This window comes from Cupressus sempervirens, chromosome 1, assembly GCF_028749045.1.
Source record: "Cupressus sempervirens isolate cs-2001-9-10 chromosome 1, ASM2874904v1, whole genome shotgun sequence".
NCBI lineage: Eukaryota > Viridiplantae > Streptophyta > Pinopsida > Cupressales > Cupressaceae > Cupressus > Cupressus sempervirens.
This window is the reverse complement of record NC_143118.1, coordinates 757,327,046-757,344,524: the sequence shown is the minus strand read 5'-3', so window position 1 is coordinate 757,344,524 and position 17,479 is coordinate 757,327,046. Positions and strand designations below refer to the sequence as shown.

Below are 17,479 nucleotides of genomic sequence, written 5' to 3'. Positions count from 1 at the left end.
TTTTCGGTTTCGGTGGGATTCACCCCTCAGCCTATTCCATCGCCTGTAATACTTCACTCGAATTTGGCAAATCGGAGCACCATCATATTGCGATTTGGAGAAGTCATGTTTAATTTGATCAAATTCTTTTTGTGTTGAATGAATACAATCTTTTATAGAACGGTCTGTGTTTCTCTTGCATTTTCCTTACATTCTGTTGTCTGCACTTCCATCCTCTCCAAGCTCTGTACTTCATCCTATATGGCCCCTCCATTCGACATCTTAGACTATACGTATGACCTCCACCCTCCTGTACGAATTCCATTAGTACCACCGTACGGCTTCCATAGCTATCAACATACAACCCTCCTTCATTCTACTGTACAACCTTCCTTCATTCCACCGTACTGCTTCCATAGCTATCACCGTACGGCCACTCCACATCTCTCACCCCATACGGCCCTACTTAGACCTCTTGTTTCACCGTGCGACCCATACATTCAACCATACGACCATTCTAAAAGCCCATTCTATACGGCCATCCAGTATTAGTAACTAGTCATCAAACAAATACTGCAATCGATCTATTACAACACTTGTCATGTGACATTGTTAGAGAAAGAGGAGGTGTTGGAGCTCACCCAAGAGCTTGAGGTGACTGTGGACTCTCTCCATTATACTCAGTTGGCTCTTTAGGAGTCACAATCATGATTGGATGAGGTGACCGTGGAGTTGGAGCATGTTCGGACCACACCAGCCCCAGATCTAGTTCAGTTGTATATTGTGGTTGGTGGTGAGTTTGCTTCTATGGTTGGGGATGATGGACGTGATGATGTGGGTGACACATCCGTCCAGGATATGAGTGCAGTAGGTATAGATGAGATGAGAGTATCAAGGGAGTTGGGCTCTCATGTTGATTTGCTTCCTTCTACTGGAAGCGAATCTATTTTTTCACCTCATACAGCTGATAGCATTGGACAGTTGGTAATGCCATATTTTTAGAGGGATCAGTTGTGGGTTGCAGGGAGTAGGTGGATGCTTCCACATATAATTTCTACTACATAGAGTCCTTCATGGAGTATCTATTGGAGAGTTCGGATGTGAGGGAGGATTCATATAGAGTGCCCAAGGGTACTCTTATCCGAGGGTCTCATGCTATTTAGAGGTTGGTGGGAAAGATTGTAGAGACTCTATCTGCTATGCTTCCCCACAGGGATTTTGAGGTTGGGTTTGCTGAGAGGGTTGCCCAGGATCCTGCCTGACCAATAGTTCGAAGTCAAAGGTTGGAGCCATCTTCTAATTCCTAGTTTGATGATGATGAGCCCTTGATAGAGATTGGGAGCTTTTTTTTTTTTGACCCACAGGTAGAGGACTTGGTTTCACGTTAGTGTGGGTTGGCTCCAGTTTCATACCATCCATTATGGGATCAATTAGCACCATCTTTTGCAGATGGGATTGATAGCTGCAAGTTAGACTCCTTGCAATATCTACACACCCAAGATATTTTGGTAGAGGTTGGTGTTGGTGTTGGTGTTAGTGATTCAGGTACTTGTGGTTGTTACCATCTCCATAGTGCATTTGGGTGTGATTATCAGTTTGATGGGAACTTAGGTGTGGATAGAGTTGGTATTTCAGTTACATCAAGTTCTGATGGGTTGTCGCCTTCATCAACACCTCGGGTAAGATTTCAAATGATTGTGATGTTGATGTCCATTATTTGGGTGTTGGTATTAGAATAGTTGCTTGTACATAGCAGGGATGGTACATAGTTCTACCTTTGGGATCTAGGTGGATTGTGTGTTCATTTTGCTCCAGGATTGCTTAGGGACAAGCAATCTTAGGGAGGGAGGATTTTAATGTTCCCATTTTTGGCCACTCTGTGCGGTTGATAGAGTTAGCTCATTGTAACGACCCTTGTGAGCTGACAGGGTGTTTTGGGGGTCTTAGTTGTTTACTTACTAGTTTTAGTAAGTCTATTATGTGCAGTTGCTATTTGCAGCAACGCAGTGGATGGCTCAGCTATTGGTTGTCACTTGCGGTTGATCAGGTTAATAGTTGCATGAGCTCTAATTTATTTATTATTCATTGAGTTGCATTATTATAATAATGTTTATATAATTATAATAATGACTTTAAGAGATATTTCTTAAAAAACAAGTTGGAAAGTTTCTAGTGTTGAGTTCTTTTTGAAAACTTCTATGTTTTCTAAAGTGGAGTTTTATGGAAACTTTTGCCATCGAAAGCTCATAAATGAGAGCTCATTTCATTGGGAAAAACACGCTTGAATATATATTTGCTTTTTGTGCCTTTGTGGTTTTTTCTTGAGTTCTAAAATTGTGAGCCCTTGTTGAAGTATAAGGGACTCGTCTGAGAAGTTCTTGCCAATTGTGCTGAAATATACAATTGGCCAACTTTCTCCTACTGTATCTTCTGTCTTTAGGGAGAAAAATAATCTTTTTAATTATACTGAAATAATTGTGCATTTGGCTGAGGGTTTAAAGAAGTTTTGAGAATTCTGAGAATTGCATTATAGTTAGCAAATTTTGTTGTGGTATAGCATTGCATATCTCCTACTGTTCATTCTGTGTCTTGGAGATTGTTTAAATGACACTTGATTGAAATTGGGAAGTGAAATCGAATTGCCTTCATACTGAACTCTGCAAGCTAGGAGACGAGTTTTTGGAAATAGAGAAGGGCCGAGTTTCATCTTAAGGCCTACATCCAGCAACAATAATTGCTTTCAGCATAGTCTCTGGTCTGCATTTACTGTTTGGAGGAGTTGGATGGCAATTACCATAAACCTGCAATCATTGGTACTGGCCGCATGAGGGTTTCAAAGGCTGCGTATAGTTATTTCAGAGGTCAATTGGGGTGCGGAATTATTGTAGGGGAGTTGGAACTACAATGATACTATCTGCGTCACCATTGGAGGATCATTAGCACACGTGGTGACATTGTTAACTATTGCTGACTGCCTGCAGCGTAGTATTGAATTCTGGTTGGTCATTTGGCTCTGGACGTGATCCCATCCTCAAACATTTGTTGTTGTTTTCTAAAACCTGGTTCATCTAATATTGTACTTTCTTGGCTTGTGCTAACAATAATATAAATCATTGTATATTTTGATGAGAATTCTGTTCAATGTAAGTTTTTCTCCAAAGCAATTTCATATCCAAATTCCAAAATCATTGAATATTTTGATGAGAATTCTGTAGAATGTAAGTTTTTCTCCAAAGCAATTTGTATCCAAAATCCAAAATCGTTGAAATTAGAAAACAATATAGAATTAAAAAAAGGGTAATTGAGTTTACACTTAAGAATCACAACAGAGATCAGACAGGGTTTCTACATTATATATGTGTTTGTCCTCATATTTATCTCCCTTGCTGGTTAAGTAAAAGAAATCTGTATATAATCGATGCCTTTTGAAAATGTGCATTCTCCCCATTTAATATATTCATCTAGGAAAGAAAGAGGTGCCTTCTCAAAGGTTGCCATTAACTTAAGTTTATTTGTTAATTTGATTATTATTATTATTTTATTTTTTCAATATTATTATATTTATATCTTCATTTATTTATTAATCTTATTATTAACTCTTTATGAGATTATCTAATATTATTAATATAACTTTGTATTATAATAAATTAAATAATTAGATATTATAAATTTATAATGTATCATATGAAATATTGCATTTATATGACAATTATTTATTCTCTTATTTATTATTTACTTGATTATTACCATTCATATTGATACAGTCAAAATATCATTATCATTTGTAATATAATTATATTATATTATTCATTTATTTAATATTTTAATACTAGTAACTATTAAATATTTATTTATTTAATAAAATTATATATCTCATTATTTAATTATCAGTAAACTTTATTTTGGGAAATGGGGAAATTACAATGTTTCTATATGTCTTGGTCGCAATCAAGGAAGAACACAATAAAAATGTTATAGCAGCCATGAAGACCATTATGGTCCCAATTGATAATGCTAATACCATGCTCTATAAATGCAGATAATATAATGGCCAGATTCTTTTAGCAAAGAAATTTTAATGTTTTCATAAAATTATGATTGGCACATAAGCCCTCAATGTTTTTTGTTTGCCTTTATATGACATATCATTGACATCTATCCTTCAGCTTAAATTCATACTGAGGTGAGTTGGAAGAATTTTTGGTCGCTTAAACCCATTTCCTTAAAGTCCATTATGATGTGACTTCAAAAAAAAGTAGTTGTGGTTCTTAAATTAACAATTAATACTTTGGAAATGAAGAGTATGGATATGTTTTTGATTAGAAGAGTATGGAAATGTTATTCATTTTTTATTTTAACTTTTTGCAGGACTAGCTTCATATTTATTCACAGAAAATGTGTCACGAGCTTGGCGAGTGGCAGAAGCTTTAGAATATGGATTGGTTGGTATCAATGAGGGGATAATATCAACTGAGGTAAATTCTTTAAACGAAAAGTTTCAAATATTGAAGAATCTTGTTGCTTGTTCATCTTTGGACACTTTCTCTTTGTAGAAATATATTATATTACTATTAGGAAAAGTATTATTGTGTTTTTAAGGGGAATATGATCTATCCTTGTTCAACAATGTAATGTTGTCTTTTAGGAATTAAATATAACTCCTGAATTGCAATGCTCTGATACCACTTGTAATGTCTCCTTATATGATATTTTAGGATTTGGTAGTATTTTCTTACAGCTTCAATTGCAAGAGACTTCATTCTACCAAATCTTGTTCTTTAAAAGAGTTTGGATAGCAATAATAAGCTATTGGCAATTATCATCCTCCTTTCTAATATTGCAATGATAACAGAAGGTTCGAAATAAAATTTGGGTTTGCAACAATTACCGCTATATACAATCAAACTCAGAACAAACTCAGAACAAAATCTCAAATTTGAATCTACAATACATCAGCTGTAGACCGAATGGAACAAATTGGAATTCAAACCCTTATACTTCAGCAGGGCAGCAAAATTCAGAACCTCTAGAAAAAGCCACAAAGGCGACAAAAGCAAACAAATATCCAATTGTGCTTTTTCCAAAAAAATGAGCTCATATTTATAATCCCTTGTTAACAAAAGTTTCCCAGAGAACTCCATTTCAAAAACTACAGAAGTATTCCAAAAGAACTCAACACTTCAAACTTTCCAACACAACTCTTTTAGTATCAGAACTGCAATTAACAACATTGATACCATACTGTAATAACACTGAGCTGGCACTTAATAGAATTGGCAAAATACTGATTGTGTTTTTTTTCGTTTTAAATTGAGATATGCATAGTTTCGAACTTTTCTCCAAGAAAATATACAATGCCAAAGTATAGAATAACATTCAAACTTATTAATGCTGAAACTGATAACTTCCACAGTTCAAGGCCATTATATCTAATCAAATCAGATTGCAAGAAAGCTTATGCCAAGGTAACAAATTGGAATTTTGGAACAGAACAAACAATACTTTTAATTTAACCAATGAAGTTATCACTCTGAAACGGATATTTATTACATTCAGAGACCAAAATATGACATAGAACAAGGTAACACTTTATTCATATAAGCATAGCATACAATAATGAGTACAACTATAATGATGATCCATAGTCCAATAGGATGATATACATATTATGAGAAGGGGCCGACTCAACTATCATGCAACCTTTCAGTTACTAATTAATCTCGTTGGCTTTGTTATAACTTTCTCGATAACATCATCCCCTCCAAAAAGAAGAGTTGTCTCTAGACGACAAAATGGTGACCACCAAGTACATCAAAACATGACTAAGCAGGAGGGTGCAACTGTGCTCGTAACTTGTGCACCTGTTGGGTCCTTGTCCTCACATCCGCCTCAACTTGCATCTAAATCTCTAAAGCTTTCTTCATCATCTCTACTATATTCTCAAGCTCTACCTCTTTTGCTTCCAACTCCTTCTGTAACTGACTGTTTGCTTGCTTTGCTTCTTCAGGCTGAAATAACAATGTTGCCTTCTTTGATTCCTTTACCTGTTTAACTGCCTCCAACTAGGGATGAGTGCTGCCCGTTTTGACTCCCAAGCTGATTGCTGTGTAGCCAAACTTGCTTCTACTACCGCTAATTGGGTAGTTGTCTCTTCTTGAGCCCTCTCTACTGCTACCTAATCTGCCTGACTCCTCCATAGAGCATAGTAGGCATCTCGATACACCCGCATGTCTCTTAGGTAAGGTTCTGCACTCGGCTCTCTCGAATCCACTCCTTTCGCATCTCAGGTCTTTCTATTAGCCCACCCTTGTGCCTCAAAGCATACTGTAAATGCAGTCGGGCAACCAACTCACATAAAGGATAGGACATGCTCTAGCTCCTGCACAATTGTCTCTAGTGTGCGTGCCTGCGCAGAAATCACTTGGTGACCTCCAGTCACCATATCAGCCAAGTATACCTCTACATCTTCCCCCATTTATGTCGATGATCCTGATATGGGTTGCTCTTGTGTGCCCATCACTGTCTCAACTACCTCTGACATCATCTCTATAGTGCTATCAATCGGAGGTAGAGGTGGAGATGGTAGCTCATATGTACCAGTGGGTTGACTCTCCTCCTCTTGGAGCACTTCCCTCATAGGCAAGAGAATATTGGATGCCTGCGCTACTGGCCTGATGTTAAACCTTCGACTCAAATAAGCACTCAATTCTTGTGTTGTACTTGCCCTACTAGTATCCTCACTGGCTGGCCTGACCAATAATGTAGCATCTATGGCAACCATAGTGTTTGACCCAACTACGTCCAATCGAACTTGTAGTGCCCTCTAACTCTCAGGTGCCTCCTCTTGCCTCCTCTTGCCACAAAAGCAACAAAAGAAAATAAATATCCAAGCGTGCTTTTTCCAATGAAATGACCTCATATTTATAGTGCTTTGTTGATAAAAGTTTCCAAAAGAACTCAACTTCTGAAACTATGAAAGGTTCCCAAGAGAAGTCAGTTTTTGAAACTTTCCAACACAACATTATTTTAAATATTTAATACTTGGTTTAGGCATATAATAAATGGCCCCTTCCAATGATGACTCAACCCTCAACTTTAGTGAAGTTATAAAATTAAATAATAACTTTATAATAAGCCATTTAATGATTTAATAATAATTTGGCCAGTAAAAATATAATAACTCCCAAAATACTCATCATTTAAATATGTTGTCTGAAATAGGAGTTACACTTATTATTTCTCCATGTGACCAAATGCACTTTCCAAAAATAATAAGGGTCCATCTCAATCAACAACCAAATTACCACAAATAGTAAGTACACAAATCTAAGCCTAAATGAAGTCCACTCTAAGACAAACGAAGAACAATATGTAGTTTATTGAATTGTGGAGAAAAGAGGACCCTCCCAAGCCAATCCACCACCTTAGAAGATCCTCTATTCACAATAATTAGTCTACAAGGATCACAATAATAGAGTAATCACTCAAATTCTGATGGTGGCAAAAATGGGGACATTATAGTCCTCCCTCCCCGAGATTACTTGTCTTCAAGTAATCCGGCAACACAGTGAACTTCAACCTCCAGCTAGATCTCAAATGAAGACGTGTGGCATCCCCATTGACACTAAACCAATTGCAAACCAACATCATCAATACCAACCACATGTCCTGCAGCATAACACCCAAAATTGGTGTTGACGATGTAGAAGTCAGAATGTTACCAGAAGGTAGCTCCATAGAAGATCTATGCATCCTCATCTTCCCTATATCTACCCACATAATGTATATTGGACTGGAATCGTTATCATCAACAACAATCCATGGAAAAGATGTAGCTACAAGAGAACCATATGTAGCCATGCAATTGCATCAACAATAGGTGTAGTCATGTCAAAACTTGCAAACACAGAAACATCACCAACTGCCACAATAGAAAACTGAACCAAATTTGTAGATAGTGAAAACTGAGCCCAACTCCACTCAAGTGATTGATGAACATCAATCTCAAAAAGGGGATTGTCATAAGACAATGCTGCATCCATGCTGAATATAGGATTGTCCAAGAAGTGAACCTCACCACTGTGTTGATCTGAACTATAACATGACTCTGCCTCGACACCACTCACCTCATCATCAATGACGTGTACTATCATTAAGGCACACATCTACAACCACTGCATACATACTGCTAAACTCCTTGCTAGATGGCTCAACCGACACAAAAGTGGTTGTCATTAGCTAAGAACAATTGCCGTAAATCATTACAACTTATTACCCTATGCTTACTTTTTTATTCATATTTATGTTCTCTTGTTATATTCTATATTTCTAGCGATGTATTTCCTTAGATTTTTCTAACAAGTAGTGCATTGCTTACCGCATTGTTAGCTAGATTTTGATAATAATATATTTTTTCAAACTGACAGTTTTCCAGTGAGATGTATTTGTTAATTGTTTTGGATATTTCATTTGAAATGCAATATGCTAGTAACCTTTGTGCTTCCTTGTTTTGATGTAGGTAGCACCATTTGGAGGTGTCAAGGAGTCTGGCATTGGGCGGGAGGGTTCGAAATATGGCATAGATGAGTATTTAGAGGTCTGTTATTTATTCATTAGCTATATAAAATTTATGTTAAAGAGACCATTTTAATGTATTTAAATACAATGAAGGCCAAGGATTTTTCATTTTGTTTAGTATTTTACTATATTTTTATGTTTTTAAATGAGAACTTTCCATATTGGTTTCCTATTGTGTTAGTAATGTGCATGTTTCTATTATATGAAACAAGTTGTTCACTTGTCCTATTATGCATCGTTTTGAAAGGTCATTATATTTGCAAAATGCTATTTGTTGAACAAGTTTGTAGATCTGTTGAAGAACTGTAACTGGAGGAAACATGATAGATTTTAATATTCATCACTAAAAGATTGATAAGGAAGATCCTAATGGTGAGTTCAAATGGATCCAGTGCTGCTGTGCCAATATGAACCAAGTACTGATCAGTTTTGAAACTAATTAGAAAACAATGCTTGTAGGCATTGAAAGGAATTCTGCTGCATTTGCATGTTTTTGGACCTCATGTACTGTTGGGAAAAAGCAATGATGAACCTAGAAGCACCTTTAATCTTCATCTTGATGGTGAAATGACAAGGAAACCCACTAAACTACTGCTACTGCAGTGGCTTATGTTTTCTTCTCTAAACATCAAATGCAATAGATTAATGAGTATTTTGATGTGAGAGATGGATTGTGCTGTCCAATAATTGAAGATGATTCCATTTGTAATGATAATTTTAAAAATTAAGTACAATGTGCGCTGTTAAAAAACTAGTTTTTTTAGTTCTCCATGCGCCAAATGTAGCAGGTTGTCAAGTCCTGAAAAAGGTGGTGTCCCCTCCAAGTCCCTAAGTTCCATCTATGAATTTATTGAATTTCCATCTGAAGATACAAACAAAAAAAAGAAAGACACACTAGGAAACCCTATAACATTTCCATCTTGCATATTCTTGATTCATGTTACATATTTATAGGAAATTTCCAATATTCTACGAAACCCTATAACAACTCCCAATATAGACAAGTTGTTGTAACAACTCAAACAAACACTCAATAATTTTTGTACTAACATCTACAGGAATGGTGTAACGTTCCCATCACCTCCTTGTAATACATCACTCTCCAAGTGGGAATAGATAGATTGAGAATACTTGATGACCATGCTAGGGTGAGTGGTGACGTACACATCTCCTCGTGACAAGCAATAGTGGAACTAACCTTGGTAGGCTTCTTTAGTAAGATTGATCTTGCTGGACTTTATCCAAGGATAGGGATAAATACTTCTATCCATGGTACTAAGGATAAGGACTAACAATTCTATTCAAGGTCATATGAATAGGGACAAACACATGTATCCAATATCGAAATCATGAACATGGACACACACACATCCAATCATAATTACCAACTTCTATGATTAGGGACAAACTGTAATGACCCATTCCCGTATACGAATCAGAAAAAATACTCCCCAGGCAACATTGGCAACCAGATGGAGTTCATACAGTGACTTGGTACTAGTACTGAGGGAGTTGGGAGGGCGTACGGTTGGCAATGGCCAACGTACAGACAATAGGAGGACCGTACAGGACAGTTTGTACGGTATGCTAGAGGATATCAGATATGCTGTACGGTGGCTTAGGAAGGACCATACACACAAGTTTGTACAGGCCGTACAGTTGGCTTGTGAATGTCGTATGGATGGTTGTAGGAGTACAGTGGGGGAAGAGAGGAGGATGTACAGTGGAGGCTAGACGTCCCTATAGTAGGCCATACTTGGTGTGGATGAGCTACAAGACAATGTATGGCAATGTGCAAGAAGTAGTACAGAAATGACGGGAGGCCACACGCTTAGGAATTTGAACCCAGTAACATTTATAATCTGGTTCATACACAAAACACAATAGCTCTTGATAAAAATACACAATAATAGAGACTTGAATGCGAATAATAATTGTCGAAAGATGGTGGTCCGATTTGCCAGGTCCGAGCGAAGAGTTACATACAACATGGAATAGGGTGAGGGATGAATCCCATCGAAACTGCAAGGCCAAATAGGGAAGATCTTTCACTTCCGAAATGGCGAACAATTCCAAAACTCCAACAAGAATTCATAGTACATAAAAAATAATCCAAAGCATGCTTAAAGACTACCTATAGGCCGTGCTTAAATACCCGTCGGGAAACTTTCCGAGGGTGTACAAAGATAGCCGACGGCGATACAAACTACGAAAACAAAAATAAAAATGGGTCCAAGATACATTAAATGGTTTATTTTATAACAGGAACATTATAGTCCTCCTGTCCCAAAATTTGCTTGTCCTCAAGCAAATGCAATGTCGAGTGCTGGAGAATGTGCTCGCGCTCTCATGTCGCGTCATCCAACGGAAAGTGTTTCCAACACACCAAATATTCCTTTACAATGCGGTTCCGCAGAGTCTTCTTACGAACTTCGATGATCTTGGCCGGTTCCAATATGAGCTTGCCTTCTTCATTGAGTGGTGGGAGGTCGGTAGCAAATGTGACGTTTTGCCCTATGGCTTTCTTCAGACAAGAAACATGGAAGACATTATGAATACAGCTACCTTCCGAAAGTTTCAGCTTATAGGCAACTTCCCTAATGCGGCGAGTTACACGATAGGGGCCATAGAATCGGGGTTTTAGTTTTTCTTTTCCTCTCTCCTTCAATGAGGATTGTCGATAGGGCTAGAGCCTGAGATAGACCAAATCCCCTACTTTCAAAATCCTCTCCATTCTGTGTCTGTTGGCGTACATCTTCTATTGATTTTGTGCCCTTTGTAGATTATCCTTCAAGCATCTCAGAATGTCTTGTCCCTCTTGAAGCCAATTCCTCGCCCTTGGTGCGTGACTGCCTCCTAGAACTGTGTCGATGAAGGAAAGGGGTTTGTACCCATATAGAGCTTTGAATGGTGCCATTCTAATGGACATGTGGTACATGTATTGCAGCAATATTCCCGAGATGGATCCATTTGACCCATGCTCGTCATTGTGCCAAAACATAGTTCCAAAGGTAACCTTCGAGCCATTTGTTCACAATCTCCGTATGTCCGTCTGTCTGTGGGTGGTAACTAGTACTTGGTGACAATTTTGTCCTTGCCATCCAAACAGTTTTGTCTAGAAGATACTGATGAATCGCCCATCCTGATCATTGACAGTGTTTCGAGGTAACCCATGCAGATGAAAAACTTCTCTAAAAACCAACTTAGCAACTTGTGCAGCCTGAAATTCCAAGGGGATGACGAAGAAATTTGCGTACTTTGTCAACCTATCAACCATCACGAAAATACAATCCTTCCCGTTCACCTTGGGGAGCCTCGTTATGAAATCCATTGAGATACTTTCCCACTTATGTTCTGGAATTGGCAGCGGTTGCAGTAATCCGGCAGGCAGGGTATGTTCGGATTTGTTCTGTTGGCAGACCACACACTCTCTTACATACTGCAACATGTCCCCTTTTAATCCTTTTCATGAAAACCTCTCACGTAGACTTTTGTACGTTTTGAGGAAGCTTGGGTGTCCTACCAAGAGTGAGTCGTGTAACTCCTTTAGGATTTTCTGCTTCAATTTAGATTCAAGTACTAGGAATATCCGACTCTTATAATAAATGATGTCATCTACTACTTTGTACCTGTCATCCTTAATGATGCCATCCATTAACTCACAGGCAAATGTGTTTTTGGAATATGCTACCAACAATTGTGCTTTCCAATCAGCTGAAATTTGGGTTAGTAAGCAGACGGCGAGCTTTCTAGACAAAGCATTTGCAACCACATTGTTCTTTTCTTTTACATATTCAATGTCAAAATCAAAGGCCTAAACCTTGCTTACCCATTTTTGTTGCCTCTCGTTCAAATCCCATTGCTCCAAAAAATATCTCAAACTATTGTGATCCGTGCGTATGACAAACTTGACACCTACTAGATATTGCCGGAACTTGGTTAGAGCATGTATGATGGCCAACATCTCTTTGTCATAGATGGAATAGAGGCATTCTGTCTATGTAAGCTTCTTGCTCTCATAAGCTATGGGGTGTCTATCCTGCATCAGTACTGCGCCAATGCCTTCTCCGGACGCGTTGCACTCCAAAATGAATGGTTGAGTGGAGTTAGGTAATGCAAGTATGGGACAAGTGCTCATTGCCTCTTTAAGTTTATCGAAAGTGAGTTGTGCCTTTTCACTCCATTGGAAAGACCCCCTCTTTGTCAGATCCATCAGAGGTGTGCTGAGCTGAGAGAATCCTTTGACGAACCTCCAGTAATAACTGGATAGCCCAAAAAATCCTCGCAAATCTGTGAGTGATTTTGGGGAGGCCAATCAAGGATAGCCTCAATCTTCTCCTGATGCACTTGAACTCCGTATTTACTGACAACATGCCCTAGGTACAATATTTCTGTCATGCCGAATTCACATTTGGATTGCTTGGTGAATAACGATTACTCTTCCATGATCTTTAGGACTTCATTCAGATGCTTCAAGTGCTCCTTCCATGTCCTACTATAAATAAGATCATCAAAAAATACCAATAAGTACTTACGTAGTTGTTTGTTGAAAATGCGATTCATGCATGATTGGAATGTAGCAGGTGCATTTGTTAATCTGAACGACATGACTAGAAACTCGTAATGTCCGTAGTGGCAACGAAAGGCCGTCTTTTCTATGTCTTCCTCCCTCATGCGGATCTGATGGTATCTAGAATGGAGATCTATTTTCGAAAAATAGACTGCGCCATGCAACTCATCCAGCAACTCATCTATCCTTGGAATGTGATATCTATTCTTTATTGTTTTTTTGTTCAACGCATGGTAGTCCACACACATGCGCATCGTCCCATCCTTCTTTTTGATCAAAACCACAGATGACGCGAAAGGGCTGGAACTGGGTCAGATCCATCCTTTCTCCAGCAGTTCCTGAATCGTTTTTTCAATCTCATCTTTGAATTTCTTTGGATGGTGGTACGGTGTGGTTATGACTGGCTTGCCTCCTGCTTCTAACTCGATGGTATGCTCAAACCCTCGATGAGGCAGTATGCTAGGAGGAATGTTAATGAAAACTTTATCATGTTTACTGAAAATATTCTAGAGTTCATCATCCTATGGAGGTGTTCGATGCCCTTTTATAGGTTCCACCGAGATAAAACAATGTGCAGCTCACGTAATGTCATCATGCCAAAAAATTGCCTCCATCCGATGTGCAGAAACTTCCTTTAGATGTTCATTTGCCATTCCATGGAGGACAACTTTCTTTCCATCAACAACAAAAGTGAAGTCCATTCGTTTGAAACTCTGAGTGTATTCATCAAGTGTTGCCATCCACTGTATGCCTAGAATAACTTCCATGTCATCCAGGCCTACTATGAAGAAATCCCCAGCCACCGTGTGATTCGCCATTGTGATACTTAGCTAAGGAACAAGGTGCGTGCAGGGCAGAAGAGTCCCTCCAGCAACCTTGAATTGAAAGCCTGCGTGCGTCTTCGTAGGTAGACTTTTTCGTTTCACTAAGGATGAGTTTATGAAATTTAGAGTGGCTCCGCTATCCAGCATCACCATAACCCGTTGTCCTTAGAGGGTTCCCTATACACAAAAAACTGTGCACCTCGGGCTTCCGGCTAGGGTAATGGTTCTTCCGCGTCGTACCAAAGTTGCAATTCTTTTCCTACGGTTTAAACTAACCATGTTGGTGTCGTCATGAGGTTGGTTGTTTTCGACAAACATTTATTCCTGTTCGTCCTCATCATTGGGCACGACCTCAATGTAAGGGATCTTCCCTTTTTCGAGGCATCTGTGGCCAAGCTCTCAAGGTCCCTTGCAATTGAAACATAGTTTCTTCCTTCGGAGTTCCTGTTTCGTAGCTTCGTCCAACGACGGCTTCCTGGGCGGAGGTTTATTTTCCCTCAGAAACGCCGATGGTTTGGCATGTGAGTAACTTAAAGAGGATGACGTTGTTGTCGGTAAATGTATCATGTAGCCGACGGGTACAATAGTATCCGAATGAGCGCGTGACGCTTGAGTCACCCCTTCGGAAATGTATATGTACATGTCCGAGATGGACTTTGGAATCATCATTGTAATCGGAAATCATTGTAGTCATTGTAATCAGCAAATGCATACATGAATAAAGTACCTGTTCGAAATTGAATCGCGTTATACTTGTGTTGAACTTCTTATCCTATGCGGTAAACATTTGGCGCCGTTGCCAGACGTACCTGGAACGAAGGAATGATATGAAGATTGATGCCGAATTTGCCAAACAAAGATTGGAATAAGGTGAAAGATAAGAATCAACTAAGTACAGCAAAAGAAATTTTAATCTTAACACAGCAAGCAGAACGCAAACAGAGACTTCAGCAGATTGCCGAGGGGCACCGAAGGGGTGAAGAGGCACAGACGGAGGGAGTGCACTCACCTAGTAGGCTGAGGAGTGCCGAGGAATTGCTGGAAGAAACTCGACAACACTTGAATTTGGTGGAGGAAACAAGGGAAGAATTCCTTAACCTGTATACGTTGAGGGGAGAGTGTCCGAACAAAAGGGAAGCAACTCGCATGACTCAGAGTGCCGAGGGAGCACGAGCGTGGAGGGATCTCTTCGTTCCTGACACACCGGACAAACGGATACAGGAGGAGAATAGAACATCACTTGAAGACCTGTCACCAGACAACGCGGTTGTTGGGAACAAAATTGTTGTCCAGAATAGCGCGGGAGTCCAGAATAGTGCGGGAGCACAAAACAGCACGGGAGTCCAGAACAACGCGAGAGCACAAAACAGCACGGGAGCTCAGAACAGCACGGGTACACAAGTACCTCAGAATCAAAGACAAGTAACAATGGCTGGCCCTAAAGAAAAGTTACCCAAGTTTCACGGTGATGGTTCAGCAGACCCTATCAGACATTGTAAAATGTGTAAAACCATATGGACGAAAAATGGTGTGACGGATGAGGATGATTGGGTAAGACAATTTCCAGCGACCCTACGGGGTGTGGCGATAGACTGGTTTTCTGACACTAGTCCTCAGAAACTTAATGCATGGGAGAATGTTAAAAAAGAATTTATCGCAGGATTCAGATTACTCCGAGATGATAATGAAATAGTGGCAGAAATCTACAGCACCAAACAGGAAAAAATGAGACAGTCCGAACCTATGCCAGGCGACTAAAGGAATTGATCGGAAAGATGGAGAGTCAACCAGCGGATGGGTTGAAGAAACAGTGGTTCATGGAGGGGCTACGACCGGCTCTTAAAAAGAAAATGAAGATTGTACCACCGACATCGTACACCGATGCGTATACTCGCGCTATGTATTTGGAAAGTGAATAGAAAAAGCATAAGTCCTCTGATTCAGATGATTCATCCTTGGAGAGCAGTAGTAGTGATGAGGAATCAAACAAGAAGGTGAAAGCGCTACAGAAAGACATGCTACGGATGATGAAAGAATCCAAAAGTTTGGAAAAGAATCTAGATACAGTAAAAGGAGAACTGTGGTGTACAGATTGCAAGGAGGACGAACATACGAAGGGTTCATGCCCGAAGAAGCAGTTTTGTGACATCGGCCAGGTGGCGGGGCATTCCTTGAAAGAGTGCCTGTTTAACTTGAAAGCAAAAGGACACCAACAGGTGTTACTCACGTAGGAAGCGTCGAACAATAGCAATAACGCGGGCAATGATGCAACTTCAGGTGGATATAGAAATAACAATAGACGCGGAAGGGGCGGAAGCAATAACAACAACAATGGAGGCCGAAGTAGAATACAATATGATGCAAGTGGAAGGCCGATGATACAGTGCCGGGCATCTAATCTTTGGGGTCACTTTGCGAGGGACTGTACTACGAAAGAGGCGCCCTAGCTACTGTGCAGATGGTGTGGTCCAGGGGACCATGAAGATTCGAAATGTCCTAAACAAAGTGTAAATTTATTAAGTATTGAAACAAGTAACGAGAACGTGTTGGCGATCACACGGGAGCAGGCGAGGAAGGCAAAATATCCGAATGCGAAAGAAGAAAAGGAGAGGTTACAGAAAGCCTGAGCGGAGATAGAAAAGCAGATGATAGCAGAGAAGTCACAAATAAAAGACACTACTGTAATTCCGAAAAGAAACTTGGCAGAACAAAGTATGGTGAAACAGATAATGCAAATGGAGGTGCCAGTTAAATTAAATGATCTTATTACCATGCCACAGTTATGTACGGCTATTATAAATATGACACCGTCCCCGAGAGTAACGGAGGAAGCAAAGGATAGTACGGAAACAACCACAGCAGCAGCAACAGATCCGATGTTACTAGCACTTACAACAGGTAGACATCCAGCAGTAGTGGAGATGGGCATTCTGGGTACGGTGCTAACAGATACAATAGTAGACGGAGGATTGGGAGTGAATGTGATGCCGGAAGATATCTAGAAAAAACTTGGACAACCAACACTATCGCCACCCACCTTTCAGTTACTTACAGCAGATCAACATGGAATAAACCCTTGGGCACTCTGATGGCGCAGTCAGTAACAATTGGGACAGCCATTTTTGCTAGATTTTGTAGTCATTCCATTAAAGAGAAGAGGGTATGACGCCGTCCTAGGACGAGGGTGGTTGGTGCAGGCTAAGGTAAAGCATGATTGGAAAAGGAACACCCTGTCAATGGAGAAGGGAGGTAGGAGATTTATAATCGATTTGCATACACAGATGGTAGGAGAAGAAGCCGCGTTGTCGGACTCAGAAGGCGATGGCGAGAGTGACGACGAAGGGAAAAGAAGGATGGAACTAGATGATGAAGGGGTATTGAGACTAGAAGGAGGCTCAACTGATGACGACTTAGACTCCGTGAATGGACTGCTGCATTGGCAAATGGAAGACTATGAGGTCTTTCCAAGCTGCAATATTTTGAGTGTCGAGGAGGGAAAAGAAGGCAAGGAGTTTCCGAAGGAGTACAG

The 17,479-nt window shown here is 39.7% G+C and overlaps 1 protein-coding gene across 3 annotated transcripts in view; it reads left to right on the top strand.

The window, feature by feature from the left end:
* The window catches only part of ALDH5F1 (aldehyde dehydrogenase 5F1), a 267,432-nt gene that overhangs the window by 208,587 nt on the left and 41,366 nt on the right, over nt 1-17,479 (top strand). For all 3 annotated transcript variants that reach the window (XR_016353198.1, XM_089789175.1, XM_089789187.1), the window contains exons 18-19: nt 4,348-4,454; nt 8,498-8,575. Coding sequence is in view for 2 of the 3 variants with exons in the window: in XM_089789175.1 (XP_089645301.1) it covers nt 4,348-4,454; nt 8,498-8,575 (185 nt within the window). In the remaining variant the exon portion in view is untranslated. The remainder of the gene's footprint in view (nt 1-4,347; nt 4,455-8,497; nt 8,576-17,479) is intronic.